Source organism: Molothrus aeneus, chromosome 12, assembly GCF_037042795.1.
Source record: "Molothrus aeneus isolate 106 chromosome 12, BPBGC_Maene_1.0, whole genome shotgun sequence".
NCBI classification, from domain to species: domain Eukaryota; kingdom Metazoa; phylum Chordata; class Aves; order Passeriformes; family Icteridae; genus Molothrus; species Molothrus aeneus.
The window spans coordinates 677,561-695,363 of record NC_089657.1 but is presented as its reverse complement, the minus strand read 5'-3'; the positions used below and the strand labels follow the sequence as shown (position 1 = coordinate 695,363).

General features: G+C 48.4%; 1 protein-coding gene across 2 annotated transcripts in view; it reads right to left on the bottom strand.

The window, feature by feature from the left end:
* Positions 1 to 3,487: 3,487 nt before the first annotated feature.
* RAD18 (RAD18 E3 ubiquitin protein ligase) overlaps positions 3,488 to 17,803 on the bottom strand; it is a 29,264-nt gene continuing 14,948 nt past the window's right edge. The window contains exons 10-13 of one of the 2 annotated variants that reach the window (XM_066558323.1): positions 16,416 to 16,550; positions 13,155 to 13,302; positions 6,204 to 6,266; positions 3,488 to 4,548 (exon numbers count right to left, since the gene is read on the bottom strand). In XM_066558323.1, coding sequence (XP_066414420.1) covers positions 4,446 to 4,548; positions 6,204 to 6,266; positions 13,155 to 13,302; positions 16,416 to 16,550 — 449 coding nt within the window. In that variant the 3' untranslated portion in view covers positions 3,488 to 4,445. The remainder of the gene's footprint in view (positions 4,549 to 6,203; positions 6,267 to 13,154; positions 13,303 to 16,415; positions 16,551 to 17,803) is intronic. The other variant, XM_066558325.1, reaches the window with a different exon arrangement.

Below are 17,803 nucleotides of genomic sequence, written 5' to 3'. Positions count from 1 at the left end.
TGCTAAAATGTTCCTTGCTTCATCCCATTATGGCCTCAAAGCCCATAAAACCAATGGAGCCTGCCCAGACCCTGGGAGTAACAAGTTGGGATAATAAAGTTGAAATATGTATCCGTGTGGTTTTTAACAAAGAGGCTTCAGGTTCAAGCTGTTGGGAGATAATCATTTTACTACTTTTGGGGGGATTACTACATTTGTGTGTAACTTCAAGGTGTTCATTGCAGCGCCCTGAACTCCCACTCACCATGAAGGAATGAAAAGCAAAGTGAGCCCCCGAGCCCTGGGGCTGTACCCGTGGCACTGGGATGCACACCTGCAGCACTGACAGACAGGGCCTACAGGACCTGCACACCCAGTGTCACACTCAGTGCCACTCCTGGGTCGGGGATGTTAACTAAACCTTCCCAGAGCCAGAGGTGTGGATCACCCAGGTAATGGCAGGCACAGCACTGCCTGCAGCCCCTGCACACACCCTGATGCTTCTGCCCACTGAAGAGAGGCACTTTTCTCTTTGAACAAAATATAAATAGCAAGATCTATCTGAGATTTTGTTAGGTAAAAATAGAAGACTCAGCAAAACCAGAATAGAGTCTGGTTTAATGTATTCATATGCAAATTCTACATTTATTTGCATATGTATATAAAAGAAAGTGAGTCACGTTTGTTGCTCATCACTCCAACAATCTTAGCCAAGTGATAGGAAGGAGACTGCAATCCCCAGGATAATTCAGTAGATATGTGAGTGTCTAAGCAGATGTGTCTGGGAATGCCCACATAGGTGAGGATTCTTCCACACAGCCCCCATTTCTCTCCCACCAAATACCTGCAATGAAATCCCCAGTCCAGGCTCCAGGAACGCCTCTGTAGGGCCAAATAATTAACCAGAGCAGTGAGCTTTCACTGCAAGACTGAAGCCCAGCTACATTTATATAAACTTTTCAGCCTCACTAATTACTTCCCATTGGCAGTAATATGTTTACCTTCTTCCTGAAGCTGGTAACTCATGCTCTTCTTTTTTTAGTTCCAGGTGGTTGTTTTGGAGCCAACTCACCAATTTGTCCAAATCGTTTTGAATTCAGGCCCTCTGGCTCCTCCAGTGCCAGGTAGGACAGAACCATGATTACTCTCTCCTCTGGGCAGCAGATCCTGGTGTTGGGTTTGCCCAGCAGGTAGCTGTGATTCATCTTCAATTCCTCTGCTTGTGTGAGGTGCTCCAACTCCAGAATAGCTGCTCTTCTATCAAAACAGACCCTCCTTCAACCAAAAGGCTTTTTATTTTTAACTCCTGCCAGCAAACACAGCACCCTGGGAGAAGTGGCCTCGAGAGCCCCTGACCCTGCCTGTCCCCAGTGGCCACAGGTCCCTCCTGGGGTGCTCAGCCACCCCCGTGTCCTGAGCTCGCAGTGCCTGGTCCTGGCTGGCAGGGAACCTCTCCAGCCCAGGGCACTGGGACAGCTCCCCAGGTGCCAGCTGTGTGCCAGCTCCCTGTGTGCCAGCTCCCTGTGTGCCAGATGTGTGCCAGCTCTCCCTGTGTGCCCAGGAGTGTGCCAGCTGTGCCAGTGACCCCAGCTCTCCCTGTGTGCCCAGGAGTGTGCCAGCTGTGTGCCAGCTCCCTGTGTGCCAGATGTGTGCCAGCTCTCCCTGTGTGCCCAGGAGTGTGCCAGCTGTGTGCCACATCCCTGTGTGCCAGCTGTGTGCCAGTGACCCCAGCTCTCGCCGTGTGCCCAGCTCACTCAGTGAGCTTGAGGAAGGTCTGGGAACAGAGCAGGACCTGTTCTGAGCAGGCAGAGCCTGGCACCCAGCCTGGGCACAAGGCACCCCTGCCTGCCAAAAGCAATGCCACAGAAGCCCCCTGGTATCTGCAGAGCCGACCAAAGCCAGGTGCTGCCCCTGCCCCACGCTGCAGGGTCAGCCCCAGCTGCTCCTTGCAGAGGGTGCCTGCGTGGGAGGCAGCAGGGAGGCGCCTGTCCTGCACGGTGACTGCTCCTGCTCCTGCCCCGCTCCCAGCACCGCTGCCTTTCTCACGGCTCCTGCCGGCCTGGGGGACAGGAGGAACAGGACATCTTTGCTTTTTGATTATTTTGTTTCCACTTTCGCCCTTCTGCCCCGGCCTGAGGGACTGCTCCGTGACTGAATTCATTTCCTGCAGAATGGACTCCCTGCCCAAAGCAGCCCTTCCCAAAGCCTTCCAGCGCAGCCCAGCCCAGCCCCACCCTGGCTGCCAGGATCAGTCCCCTGGGAGCTCCTGCCCCACTCCCAGTTCTCCAGGGAGCCACAGTCATCGGGAACCTGCCTCGGATCCAGGAATGGGCCCACAGCAGGGTGGGATGGAGGGGCCCCAGGACAGGGTGAGACAGGGGGCCCTGGACTCCCACCCCTGCCCAGCCCAAGGCTGCAGGGATGTGACAAACACCACTCACCATCAGTGAAAGGTATCAGGAGGCTGCACAATGGTGGGTGGGGTTTTCCCCCGATGGGGCCATGCTCAGCCCCAGCAGGACCCTGTCCCCCATCACCCTGAGCATCACCCCCGTCAGCGCCAGCTCGGCTCCTCTGGCTGTGACCTGTGCCCCCAGCCCGGCTGTCCCCAGCTGCTCCCGGTGCCCCTTGACTCAGTGACGGAGGAGCAGAGCTGCCCAGGGGAGAGCGCAGCGTGGGGAGGACACTGTGTTTCCTTCCCTGCTGTTTTTTCCCTTATGTTATGCAGTTCCTGTGACTCTTGGGTTGGTGAGATGTGCAGCAAGCATCATTTATGGCACCCGGGGGACCAGCAGCCACTCCGGGCAAAGGCTGGGCCTGGCAGCACCGTGGCACTGCCTGGGGCTGGAGCTGGCCCTGGGTGTGGCACAGAGACTGGGTCCTGCCCAGGCACCCACTCCATCGGGGTGGCAATGAGGCAGACCATCAAATCCTTGTGTTTTCCTAAACCTGCATCCACACTGCCCAGGGTGCAGCCTCCCCCTGCACCTCAGCCACCACCATCTCTCACAGCCACACACCCCACTCACGTTTGCCAACTCCAGAGTGGCACCACCCTCCTCTGGCATCAGCCCCATCAAAAGGAGGGGAAAAAGCTCCAGCTCAGGCAAAGGTCACCAGTTTGGACGTTAAATGGTGATGACAACAATAAGTGATATAAAAAACCCTAATCCTCACAGCTTGTCAGCAAACCAGTCTGATTTGTGCCCTATTCAATGTGTCAGCTGCTCTCTGCCTTCTCTGCCCCCTGGAATTGCCACAGCTCTCGTGGCAGTGGCTCCTCAGCTCCTTTCCAGTGGGAATGTCAGTACTGCAGCCACAGCAGGCTCGGTGTCCCCACACCAGGCCCTCCCCAGCACAGCAGCAGCTGCTCTGCAAACGCCTCCAGAAAGCCCTTTATGATACTAATTTACTGTATTATTACCATTCACTGGCCAACTGCAACCAATTCCAATGCCTGAGGTGAGCTGCTGTGAGAAAAAGGCAGCCCTAAAGCAGACATCAATAATTGTCTTTCAAAAGGTTTGGTTTAGTAAAAAAAGAACAAAATCAACACAACCAGATTTCTGTTTTGCCTCTGCATCACTCCACTTCATGCACTTATGATATTTATATGTGCCATGATTTAGCCTGTTCCAAACACAAATACTCCTGGGAACCATGGCTTGAGGAGGATTATTCCTGAATCCCAGCTTCACTCTGAAGTCAAGACACAATAACCCTCAATCTTACCCAGACTTTGTGCCTTCTTTGCCAAGCTCCCACTGACCAAATCTTCAGGGCTCAGCAAAAGCACCTGAAGTATTTTCATATTTTGCTTACAAGCTTTATTTTTCAAAGCCTTTCCTGGTGTTCAGGTTTCTTGTATTTCCTTCATTTTCTTGCACTACAAAATCCCACCACCTCCTAAGGAAGATCACACTTTTCAATGTAACTATTTGCTTGAAAGCTAAAATATTTCATGTCCAACAACCTTCCGACTTCCTCCCAGTCTCAGGACCTCAAACTGAAATAATGACACATAATACTGAGTAATTTTACAAAGACATATATAAAAAAAGCCTGTGAGTGTAGGGCAGAATCTCCCTCCCTCCCCTGGCTGTGCCTGTACTGGGGCACCAGGACCTGCCCACCCCCATGCAAACACCGTCCTGCAGCTGCTCCCAGGAGGGCACATGGGGCTGGCCCAGGTGCAAGCAGAACAGGGGCAGCACAAGCCCAGGTGCTGCACCAGCGAGGGAACTCGGGCACAGGAGCCAGGCCAGGCTCCTGCAGGGCTCTGGACTCCGTGCCCAACCTCAACCATCAAGGGCCCGCAGGGCTGCGGGCAAACCCAGCAGCCCGGTGATGAAGGCAGCTGGAATGGCAGTGATGTGAAAATACAGCATTTTACTCAGCACCCGACAGGCAGAGAATGGGAGAAGCCAGGAGGTGTTTCCCAGGCTGAGCTGGGCATGCCTGCAGCACTAGCTCCTCTTCCTCTTGCCCTGGGGCACGGCCCCGCTGCGCTCGGGGACGCGCGGCCGCCGCAGCTTCCTCTTGTTCCCTGTCGGGGCCACGGAACTGCTGCTGGGGAGAGAACACAAGGGAAACGGGGTTTGCCAGGGCCCCAAACACAGCACACGCTGCTGCTGCTGCTGCTGCGCACAAGCACTGGGAGCAGTACACAGATGCTGCACACGTACGTGCTACAGGTCATGGGGAACCAGGGCATGGTTTGGGTTGGAAGAGACCTTAAAGAGCATCTCATTCCACCCTGCCCTGGGCAGGGACACCTTCCACTATCCCAGGGTGCTCCAAAGCCCTGTCCAGTCTGGCCTTGAACACCTCCAGGGATGGGGAGAGAAATATTTCTCTGCCTTCTCATTTGAGGAAGGTGACAGCACCACAAATCACCCCACAGCCCCAGAGCCCGCAGGAACAGGGTCATCACAATGCCTCTCCTTCTGTCCCCAGAGACCAGTTTGGAACCCAAGGAACAGCAGCAACCCCCTAGATTCTGTGTCCATAACTGAGGACAGCCCCTGGCGCTGACAAAACCATAAGGATGTTCTATCAGAAAAGGCAGTTTGGGGCACAGCCACCTGGAAGCAGGATGAGAGGTTGGTCAGCATTACCCCCAAAGGAGGGCTTGGGGCCTGCAGCCTTGCCAGGCACTCTCCTCATTTATGGACAAAGTATTTCCCACAGAAAACTCAACAACTGCTTTATTTTTAGTCACAGTTAATTTTAAAGAAAAAATTTTTAAACAAGCTGTATGTAAATGAAGCAGCTGATTTCTATCATTCAGCCTTGGAGCTTAAAACTCCACATCGTGTTGACACGAAAGATGCCACTAATCTGTCAACAGCTTTTACTAATTAAACATTCCTTTAAAGTGCACTCTGTTTTGTACCATCTGCTAGGCTGAATCCATCCTGCAGGGACTATTCATTTGTCTTAAACTGGGAATTCACAACTGAAAATGACAACGAACAACTCCGAGATGCTCAGTCCACATCTGCCGACTGCCACCAGATACACACTAAGATACAGCAGGAACAAGTTGTGTTTCAGAGCTGCACCACGATGGAAATGGCTCTCCTGCATGCCTGGGACCCCCAGCCATGCCCAGGGAGATCTGTGTGAACCCCAGCATCAGATCCAGCTGGGCTTTGGTGCTGGCACTGAACACACATTCCCAGAGCACCAAGGGGCCTCGTGGACCCAGGGCCCTCTCCAGCTCTCCCCAGCCCCTTCACATGGATTTTCATATGGGAAACAGAAACATGATTCAAACTTGCAGACACTGAGATTTTAACAACCAAGAAGTGCTCTTCTAATCTCAAACAGAAGTAAATCAAAACAGATGCTCAATTCCAGCGTGTTCAACTTGTCAGCCTCACCTACAGCTCTGTCAACAATGGAATTTTCAAATGCAATAGAAGATCAAATTTAATTTTCCATAACAAAGTAGTTTCATCTTCTTTTTTTTTAAATTAAAATATATAGTTATATATCCCTTGGAATAAAGATATTCAGTTGGGCATCTGTGGATTCTTGGAGGACTCAGGGATCCTTTTTCAAGGATCCACATACACTGACCAAACTGTGCTTCCCAGAACTGTGGGGATTCTTCAAGAATCTGACTTTCCTGAGGCATTTGCTTCTCCAGGATTCCACCAACTGCAAGCTACAGACCTAAACCCATCCCAAGGACTTCAGCTCTTGGATATTCTACTCACCTGTCAGAGGACGCTGAACACGTCTCAGACCCTTCCACATCTGCCAGAATGTCCGAATTGGTGCTGAAGGGGAAAACAAAATGGATGGAAATTATTTCAGCCACACCTACAGCAATGCAGGGCTCCACTCAGCAATGGCAGCAGAACCCCTGGATGAGACCAACCCCTCCAGTACCAACAGCAATGAGAAAAAACACCAACCTACAGCACAGTCCAGAAACTTCTGTCTCACTTCATTTTTAGTTATCCCTGGGGTCTCATTACCATTATTTAACACATGAGACAGTTCTATGTTTATGTCTGTTAGGTGGTAACTACACCACCTCTGTATTGCCAGGCACCAGAAAGTTTCTCTGGAGAGGATCTGCAAGGGGTCTTGGGGAGAAAAGTGTACCTTCTTGCTTTAAAGTCTCTCTTAAATAAATCAGCGTGACATAAAATTTCTGTAAGACAGCAGGATTTTTTCACCCTTTGCCATTTTGTCTCCCCTGTGAAGTGAGAGTCCTCAGCTGTTACTGTGGCGATAACTACAGAACCAACAGGAATTTGGCTGGACAAACAACACCAAGTTAGAGTAACCTCCAACACATGCACATTCAGTCATACAGATAAAAAGGAAAAAGATACCAAAAATGGATGGGAAACATTTTGAAAGTCAACCTTGTTTTTACTCTCAGAATTAGAAGCCCATCAAAAGCTCATTTTCGGTGCACAAAGTGGATGCCCAGGGAATGAGTTATCATCATATTTCCAAACCCCACTCTGATGTTCCAGTTGCATTTTAAAAAAGAACTGGGGAGGACACAGGGCTATTTGTGTGCTTTTAGTCCCCCAAAATAGAAAAAGAACAGGTTTGAGGCCTGAACATGATGTACTTCCCTGCCTTGAAAACTGCAGCATTTATCACCCGCCGCGTTTGTCACCGCAAAACAATAAAACTGAAGAAGTCTGGCCAACGTTCAAACCAGTAATGTGCGTTCAGAATTCACATGTGGAATCCATGGTCTAGGCCTACCAAACTTTTTTAAAACCAAGTACAAAACGTCCTGGAGCGAGTTCCACCTTTGGCCTACACATGGAGCCATGAGGGGCCCTTGACGCCACAGCCGTCGTTCCCCAGAGAAGCCAATTAACTCCTACGCCCTAATTGCAGTGAGAGACTGAGGGGCTGCAGTAGCTGTGCAAAGCAGGGCTCTGGACTTCCAGCTGGAGCTAACAGCCCTTTGCTTCAGGATCTCTTCCAGCATCCCCCTGCTCCATGCCAGCCACTCAGCGCTCTGCATCCCACTCTGCCAGACATCCGTCTCAGTTACTGAGCCCAAGCAAGGCTGGCTTTGGAGCGGAGGTAATTACACACCTTGCTGGTAATTACACCCCCTTTCTGCCAGGGGACAAAAGTGTTTGAAAATTTAAAAAAAATATCCTCAAATATGCCATAGCTGAAAAACAATTATCAAAAACCACTGTCAACTAAACAAAAGCCACTTTGACCACCAACTGAATTTGTATTTTAAATTAACTTTTTCTTTCCCTGAAGAAAACTCCTCCCTCTTCTTAGCATCAAATGATTAGCCCTTAAACTGAAGACTATGAATTAAATAAGAGAAACAGCCACCTCATTCTGAAGGGGTCTTTTTCTATAAATTTTAGCCCACAGAAGCTAATGAGATCACAGAATTTAGAATTTTTGTTTTGTTCATTTCTCCAATGTTTTCTGCCTTTTGAATACTTCAGAGGTATCGATCTACATTGCATGCAGCACAGCAAAACACCCCTTCAGACTTCATTCGGACTCCAAATTCAAGACAAATTCCCACAACAGGTTTTCTGTCCTTTTCTTAAGTGAAGGTCACTAATCTCTGCCACAATTTTACAGATCATTTCCAGATGAGTCAATTTTTACAGCCAAAGCAATTTAAGTTCTTCACCTGAACTGCTCAAGATACAGCCAGCATCCTGTGGCAGGGTGATCCTGCACTTATTCACGCCTCCACGTTGGGAAAAATGCATCTCCAGTGACTCAGGCAATTCTCCCACTCCATATTCCTGCAGGATTGGTTTCCCTGATCCCCTACAGCCAGTCAACCAAGAGTCAACTCTTCCTTTCTTGACCATCAGTAGGGTTTGACTTCCACCACCCCCCCTTTTTCATTTAAGATAAACACACCACCCAAAAATAGAGAGAAAAAAGCTGATCTAAGTGTGAATGACATGTCTTGCTCTAAAACTGAGAGGAGCAAGCAGCCCTTTGAATTGGTTTATTTTAAGGCAGATTAGGTTCCTCCTCGGCCTCGTGTGAGCAGCCAGCATCCTCCCATCCATCCATCCATCCATCCATGTGCTCTGGCCCAGGCTCCAGGCTTGTTTTCCCTCAATGCTGGCACAAGAGATGAGCTCCAGCCCATCTCATTTTACCAATGTTATTTGGAGGTGAATGCCCAGGAGTGAGGGCAAGCAGCTTTCCCCTCTTGCAATCCTGCCTGCACCTGTCCCCCTGCAAGGAACGGGATGAGCTCGCTGCTGGAGCAGCCAGGCACCATGCCATGTCCAAGATGAGCTGTGCAACACAGCATCCTCCATGGCTTTCCAGAACCTCCTCTTCAGACCACATGCCTGTGGCTTGCTGCTCCTGTCTCTGGCTTTCTAGAACCTCCTCTTCAGAGCACATGGCCATGGATCCATGCTCCTGTCTCTGGAGAGGTCTGCCAGCCTTGGCTTTGCCCAGGCCCCCACAGAGGGCTCTTGTCTGCACCAAACCCTGCACAGGTTCCACCATCTTGCTGGTTTTCTTGACTCTTTCCAGGCTTCCTTAGTTTTTCACGCCCCCCTCTGCAGCCTGAGAAGATACCTCTGAGGCTGTTCCTTGAGAAAAGGGAAAGATCTGCTGCATCTTCCTGAACTGCTTCCCTCAGGAGTCTGGCAGCAGTGGGATGTGGCGGCTGAAGCACCAGGAGCACTCCCTGCCACAACTCCTGCTTCCAGGGCTCAGAGATGTCCCCAGCCCAGGGCCCCTGACCAGGGACTGATGTCCTCCTGGACACAGCCTGTATGTAAGAGCTTCCACCACACACATCCGAGGCCACCAGCCGGCCCTATCTGACAAGCACCCCAGGACTTGCCACCAGGCCTCACAGCTCCTGCCATTTGTTACAGCTCAAAGTTTTGGGAAGAAAAGTATGAATCAACAGCATAGCAGAAAAGTATCATCATCCTTTCACCATGAACCCGTATTTGAGGCCAAAACTCACAGATCAAACACTGTGATACAAATCATCGCTGGGCCAAAGCAGTGCAAGATTTATTAAGTTAAAAAGTCCTGAAGATCTATAAAAGGCAATTATTGCACTGATCAACACATTTTCATACACTTCTCTCATCTGACAGCGATGGCCAGGGCGCAGGACAGCGCTGCCTCCAAGCTCAGGCTGAGGCAGCTGCCCAGGAAGAGCTCACACAGCATTTCCAAGCACTCCATCCTGCCAGCTTTGCCAACCCCTGTCACCCATTTCAGAGGGTTGCTGCCATCCAGTGCACTCTGTTTCTACCTCTTCTGCTGAACTAAAGCCCATACTATGTAAAGCACATAAATCCAAGGATAAGTGACCTGCTAAACCCAGAGCTTGGATCCTGATCAATGTCTCCTAAACTAACTGCCAAAAAGCCCCATTTATTGATTGCAAATGGGGCCCCTTCCTTGGGCATGAACCCCTCCTGGCAGACACTGCAGTCACTCTGGGTATTCCAACAGCACAGGGATTTATACAGGCTGTGGACACAGCATTTCCCCACCAGGATTTCAAAATTCTGACTGTGTTTCAGCATCTCAGACACGGCCAGTGCTGGGTTTTGTCTGCTGTTCAGGTCTCACTCCAGTCACCAAGAACCGACACTTGTGTAGAACACAGTTTTAAGAAAAAATAATTTGCTTAAAGAACTGCATGTTATCCCCATTATATAAAACACTTATAATGGAATATTTCCTTTAAATAGCTCATTAACTGGCTTATCATTGTTCCTCCTAATTTATTTTCTAATTTTCCTATTGTTTAAGCAGTTGCGTAAAATCTGGCTTCAGTCCCAGGAAGTCAAAGAACTCCACAGGACTATTCACATGGAGCACTGCAGTCCTGTGGAAGCCCAGTGCAACCATGACTTCAGAGCTTGGAAAAATTACGCTTTCAAAGCCATGGCTGTGTTTTGGTGCTTATCTGTAACACACAGTTTGCTCTCTTGGTGGGATCATCAATCTCCCTAGAGCACAAGCACGTTTGGGGCACTGCTACAACCTCCTTGCCTGGCCTGGATCTTTTCTCCAGCAGGAGTAAAATTCTCATTTCTTCAGTTTTAGCACAGACCTTTGAATAATATCAGTTCATCAGTGATTAGTGTACAATGGATGAATTTCTAATCTTGACCAACTATTCCCTTAGCAAGTATTGACATGAAACTGAAAAGGGACAAACCTTATGAAGGAGAAAACAGAAGAATCACATCTTTTTGCAGAACAAACATTTCAACTCTGACTTGTGGATTACTCTGTTACATTCTATATGCTACTCAACACCCTCATTTTGTTTTAATTCATCAATACAACAGCCCTCCATTTAGAAGTGCCCTCCTCACAGGAGCATAGCATGCAGATTGGAATTCCAAATATATTTCCAGTTCTGACATTTCAATGTGAAAAACATTTACTCTTGGCAAAGGATACCCTCTCGTTATCAGAAAAACACAAGCCTCAGAAACCCATTACTTGATACAATACCACAATACTACTAAAACCATCAACATCTAAATCATTCTTGTTTGATTGCTGCTGGATTTATTTCACTACAATTAACAAAATCCCAGCCTCATGGTAAGACAGTGATAAAATGTCTTTCTTTCATGCAGTTGGAATGACTACAATGGTTTTCCAGCCCCTGGCAGTGCTGCCACAATGCAGGGCCCTTTGGACACGGAGCCCTGGGGAGCAGCAGGCTGGGAGGAAGAGCTGCAGTCCTGGATGGAACTGCACCGTCCAAAGCTGCTCCGTGGGCACAGCAGGACCCCACAGGCCTTACCAGGACCTGGGCACTGCCAGCAGCCCTCCTGCCCCTTCACAGCAGCCACCAGGAGCACTGAGGGTCCAGACAAAGAGCACATTTGACTCTTTTCAGTACGTGCTCCTCTACCTCAGCATTTGCAAAGGGGGAAACTCCCTGCAGCCTCTCTCTATTTCCCAGCAAACCCAGGAAAACACTCTAAAGTGCTCCTTAGGAAGGCACATGAGGAACACTGTGGTCGGACAGGAGGGACCTTCCATCCCCAGCAGGCAGCACCTGTCACCTCAGCTGAGCCTTCCCTGCATTACTGCTGCTGCTGCTCTCACCTCCTCGTGCTGGAGCTGGATGCAAAGGAGGAGAAGCTGCAGGGTGTGATGCCCCAAGGCTCCCTGGGCCTCTCCAGCTGCCCCTGCCCTGGGCAGAGTCAGACCAGGGGGTCACCCACCCTCTGCAGTCCCACTGGGAGCTGGGGCACCTGCCCCAGGCAGCACACCTGGAAACAAGGCACTCCACCAGGGGCTGTGGCAAGGTGAGCTCTGGGACAACCCAGACACGGGCAGGAGAACAGCTCCCTGGTCACAGGGAAGGGAAAACTGCCATCATCACTTACATCCTGAGAAACTGAGAGAAATCTGGTCCAGTGCTCACCTTAAAGGCTTCTTACACACTGAACAGCAAATAAACTGATTTGTTGCCTTTATCAATTTTATAGTCCCAGCTCAGGCAGAAAGACACAGAGAGCACAGAGGGGAAAGGCCACAGGAAGGGAAGGGCTTTACTGGGTATAAGGCAGGTCTGAAGTCAAACAAATGCAGAGATATTCTGAAAGGGCAACAACGACCCTCCTGCCTCCCCAGGTGCTTGCCCATCAGCAGATTGCTGTTTACTGACAAATATTTACTGTATGCTCCCACTCAGGCAAGTAAATGGAAACAGGCAGCAAAGTCTGATCCTGTAAAGCAAAGACATTTACTGTTTGATGCTCTCTCATCCCCCGAGCTGATCTTCCCCTTCCAAGGTCTCCCTAGGCTTTCGCTCAGAGCTCAACATTTCCCTCTGTGGAAGGGAACCCTCCTGATGACTTCTTAAAGCTCTTTAACCCTCATGATGACTTCTTAAAGCTCTTTGTGAACCAAATGACTTTAGGAAAATTGGTTTCTGTTAAAGTATTTCAATTAGATTGCTCTGTTAATAACCAACAATGATGCCAATCACTACCTTACTCTTAATATTTGCAGAACAAGGAGGAAGAGGCAGGTACTAGGGGTCTAAGGGGTGGGAAATCAAGAAATGTCACTCCTAGCTCAGCTGCTGACCTTCAGCTACTTTCTCTGATTATCTCCCACTTCTAAAAACACAGGAAACCCTTTTATTCCTGGCAATGCAGACCTGCATTCTCCTCTCAATTCTGTTACCAACAAGATGGTAAGATTAGCTCTCTTGCTTTCAGACACATAGCAAAACCCAATTATTCTGTATTTGTTTTCAATGACTTTTTCACCTTTCCTCCAGAAACTGGGGTCACAGGTCCTTACAGCTATACTATTTAAAAGACTGAGGCCATATCAATTTCAGGACCTTTCTAATAAAACTTCCAGCAGATGGGAGGGTAAAGCAGTGGAAGGGACTCACCAAACACACTCCTGGTTCCCCAGACATTCCACTCCCTGCTTCTGTATCAAAAGGAACATTTACACTAGCAGTCCCTTATGAAGGCATTCCAAAGCATGAAGTGGATTCTACATGTACTTTAGCTCCATTGCTGAAGCTAGGGAAGCCCAGAACAGGTGCAGCAGGAATTGTGAGCCCAGCCAGCAGCCCTCCTGCGAGCTGGGTGCCTGCACTGCTCCCTGGCAGTGCCACAGCTCTCCCCAGCACACAGCAGCAGCAGGGCTGCCTCACTGACCTGCATGTTGAGCCAGATGACAGGGAGAACTCGGGAGAGGCTGATCTCTGCCATTGCTTCAAGCCAGGAGATTCACTTCTTTGGCCATCGGGAATTTCTGACTGGAGTGCTTGGGCTTTTCCAGCTGTGGGATCCTCTTCTCCAGGTTCTACCAAGTGGAAAGACAGAGATGAGAATGAATGATAATGCAAAATACTATTGTTTAGGATTCTGCAGCCTAGAGATAAGATTTTCAAGAAAAAATTAAGTTATAAACATTTAAATACCAACATCTCATTCCCACATACTTATTTTCCAAAACTTAGACAGTTTCAAAGGTTGAATTTCTTTTCGTGTATATTTAAAAAAAGAAACCAACCAACAACTCTCTGAGAACCAGAAATGTTTCACGTTGAGTTTCAAACACAAGGAGAGAAATAAAGGGTGAGGATGTGTTACACATTTCAGAAGATGGAATTTATTTCAGAAATTAGCAAGCACTTCATGAGTGCTGTTGGCTGCTTGTGCTACCAATTCCTTTCAGCCCCTACATCAGACAGCTTGAGCTTTAAGTTTTACAGACCAAGTTAACAGGCTTATTTTCAGTTGTGATTTACTTCCTTATGCAGCTCAGACAAGGCCAGTGCACTGACATTTCCATTTCAACAGGAAAAATAATTTCTACAACACAACAGACAAAAATTGAAAACACTTCTTCTGGTTTTTGTGTCAAGTGTTTTGTTCAATGAAAAGATGAACAGTTCTCTGAAAAGAGACCTCCAAAGAGAAAACAGATACAGGTTAAAGATTCTGGTATGAAAAGGCAGACTGCCCTCATGCCATACCCACAAACATTTGCAAGTGAGTTACTGAACTAACAAACCACTCAGGACACGAAGCCTCTGCAGCCCCATCTCAGCGATAACTGATTCTGGCAGTCACAGACATCCCTGGCTCCACCCCAGGGCCCAAGCCCTGCTCCTGCTCAAACCACCCCGACTTCTCTGCCCCTCCAGCAATGGTTAGGACAGAAATGGCCAAAAAGAACTTTAATTAGAGTGTGGAGGGGCTTCACAGTCTTTGGACTCAGCTCAGCTTGCCCTTTCTCTCCTGCTAACAGGCATAATTAAATACCAGGGGCATATTTTTGTCTGCTGAAAACAACCAGCAGATCCCAGTGAGTCGGTTGTCCAACTAATGAAACACAACTCTCTGAAATTAGCAGGGTAAAAATAGCAAAGGCCTGTGCAATAATGCAGCTCAGCACAGTTAATATTTATTGAATCAAATTATTTAGCACCAATATATATCAAATCCTTATGGCGCCTTCCCCTTAGACAAAGCACAGCCCCATGTTTAAAAGTTATAAAGACTGGGAAACATATTTTAAACTTAAAGATGAAAAGCAGGATGACGTAAATCAGGAACAGATGATTAAAATGTCACCACAAACAGAGTGAGGTTAAATTACATCAACCAATACAGGAGAGGCAATGGGAGAGATGGAGGAGGAAATGAGTATAAATGAACAAACCAACAAAACCCCAATCAAACCAAAGATCTCTTTCAATTCTGTACAATTCCATCACTTCCATGAGAACACAAAGCAAGTGGGTAAGGAATGCAGACAAAGCCTTGGCTTTACCAGCTTACCATCAGGCCATTACTGCCTTCTTCCTTTCCCATGCTGTAATTCCCAATTTAATACAAAGGCAATTGCTGTTCCAAGGAACCAAGAGCAAACAGGCTTTAGGCATCTGTTCCCTCCCCTGTAAATCACCTTTTTGCTTTTTCAGTTGTTTATAAACAGTCATCCGAGTGCAGATGTTTTGCATAAAACTGAAATTCCAAGGATTATTGGAAGCTCCGAGAACAAAGTGTAATGGAAATTGTGCAGGTTTGCCAGAACCAAATGAGGTCCTGTCACATTCTGAACATGATGCAGAATGATACATCTGATTCAAGTTATTTTCTACCTGATCGCTCTTTTGGAAAAACTCCATGGTTTTACATCAGTTCTTCTCAGAGCCTGCAGGGCAGCACACACAGAACAGCTCACACAGGAGACAGAAACCCCAAAATCCACAGCAGCCCATCCCTCCCTTCCAGAGCTGGAAATCAAGGCTGTGACCCCACTATCCAATAACCCATTGCCTCTTCTTCTGCTATAGAAGAGGAACAGTTTAAAATCTTTTATTTATTTATAAGGAATCCTTGAGATTTTACCCTTCTCACAGAATGGATCATGCACTGGCCCAAGGTCTGCAGGAAACAACAAGGATAAAATTCATACTATTATACGGTTCTCTTAATTTCTTTTCATTCTGCAGAGCTCTGCTGGAAGAGCTAGCACTGGAGAGAGGCCCAGATGAAGTCAGCTCAAGAGCACAGGGATTTGTGAGGGCTGGGGCAAACAACACTGCCATGTTTTCCTGAGAGTTCCGACAGCAGCACGTCCCACTCTGGCCAGGGGGCTCTCCAGAACTCAGCCTCTCACATTAGAAATCCACAAGTTCTGTTAGGCTGAGGAATGCTCTCCTAAACCCCACATTCAAAGCCAGATGCTCCCTGCCCAAGCAGCCAGGAAGCACAAGGCAGAGGAGACCAACGGCTCCTGCAGGCAGCGCTGCCAGGGCACAGCCCGGTGATGTCTGGGGCTGGGGAGGATGCAGAACCAGGTGCCCCTTCCTCCCAGCCAGGGAGGAGCTGCAGCCATCCCTCCCAGCTCCCACTGTGCTCCAGGGTACAAACACAAAACACAGCAAGTCAGAGAGGGGCAGCACCCTGCATGAACGGCCGAAAACAAGCCCAAGGATTTTATTGCTTCAGTCTCAGGACGAAAAAATCCTGAGCCCAATTCCCACAAATGCATCTGCAGCTCCCAGTTACCACCCCCCTCTCACAGTAATGATCCTGGAAGGCTGAAAGGCAGCAAGCAGCACCCATCCTCACCTTCATTCCAGAGTGGTCATGGCGCCACCCTCAGCACACCTGAGCCAGAACCTGACAGCCCCTTTCAGCCCACTGAACGTGCCCCAGATAAAGCACATCCACACCCAGCACACAGAAACCAAACTAATGTATCTATTATGGGTCATGCCTATGTTCCACACTAAAATCAATAGCAGTAAATCACTCTAGGGTCTGTTTGATCTTTATGCTGGTTGGGCTTTTTATCCCTTAAAGGGTCTAAAAGAACAACAACAAATGAAAGACCATTTCTTTGGGAATCCATCACTTCTTAGTGTGGTCCAAGAGGGGACAATATGAAATGTGACTGACCTGCAGCTGCTGGCAGCTCTTCGACAGCAACTTCCTCTTTGTTTTGAGCACTTTCTGCTTTCCTCTCACCCATTTTCTTCCACCGTTTATTTACTTGATCCACCAAGAACTTGAATTCACTTCTGTGTTTGTTTCCTGAAAGGTACAGAGCATCAGTGACCACTGCCACAGGACTAAGGTATGGCACAAACACCGCAAGGATGTGAACAGAAATGGACACCAAAAACTGAATTAAAAGCATTTTTGTTACAGCAGAGGAAAACCAACCCATCACTGTGATATGTTCCACATTCTATTAAGGATCCAAATCCGTGTCTGTGCTGTTACAGAGCTGCCCACAGCCCAGAGCACAGCACAGATGAACGATTCAGGCTCTGTGTCATGCCCATTACACTGCTGGGATTCAGATCCTTTAAGTAAGTTAACACTCCAAATACTCTCTGCACTTTCAATCACGTTTTAAGCACTCCTCTGGTGCTCAGCCAAAGCAATGGAATTGTTTAAGCTTGGCAGTGCAAATGCTTTACTGAGAGGCTGGGAAAATGCCCGGTGTCCTCAGTAGGATGCTGTGGGTCACCTCAGCCTGGCCAGGCAGGGAGGGACAGCCAGGTGTGGCTCAGGCTCTGCCCCCAGGGAACAGCCTCAGGCTGGACATCAGCAGGGATTTCTCCTCAGAAAGGACTGCCAAGCACTGTGTCACCTCCCTGAGGAGCCCATTCCAATGGCTGACCACCCTTCCAGTGAAGAAAGTCTTTGATGTATTCAACTATAAAACACCAAGTTCTGCCCCACAGAAGGAAACAGATCTGACAGAGACTCCCTTTCCCTGAGTAGCTGAAAACACCACATAAGGCCAAAAATTCTGTTAATAAAAAGCAAGTTCTGTCCCAGATGTCGTGTCTGAGTGGCTGCGCTCTCATTACGGAATTCCTCTGGCACTTCAGTTTTTCCAGCATTACTATCTTTTGTTGTGCTGGCTCATGGCAGAACTACAAAGCTTTCTGAAAAGAAATGTCCTGGCACACAAGCACTGCTCAGCTACGCTGTAAATCACTGTGGTGCTGAAACAACACCCCAAGCACATCCCACCAAACTGCAGCAACATAAACCAGCCCCAGACAGAACAACAAATATTTAAAACACGAGACAAAGCAGCAGACCTCCAAAGAACATGGCAAATGAAAAGATTTATAGCAGAAAAGGCAACCAAATTTTTTTTTTCCACAGATGTATTTCCTTTCCTGTAGACTTTTAACTCTTTAAATAGAGACCACAAAAAAAGCAGAGTGGGCTGAGGGTGTCTTTGAGTCCTGTGGGGCAGAAGGAAATGACAGTGGCTCTAAGTGCCAGGCAGAGCTCCCATCCTCAGGTTCATCAAGCCAAAGTAT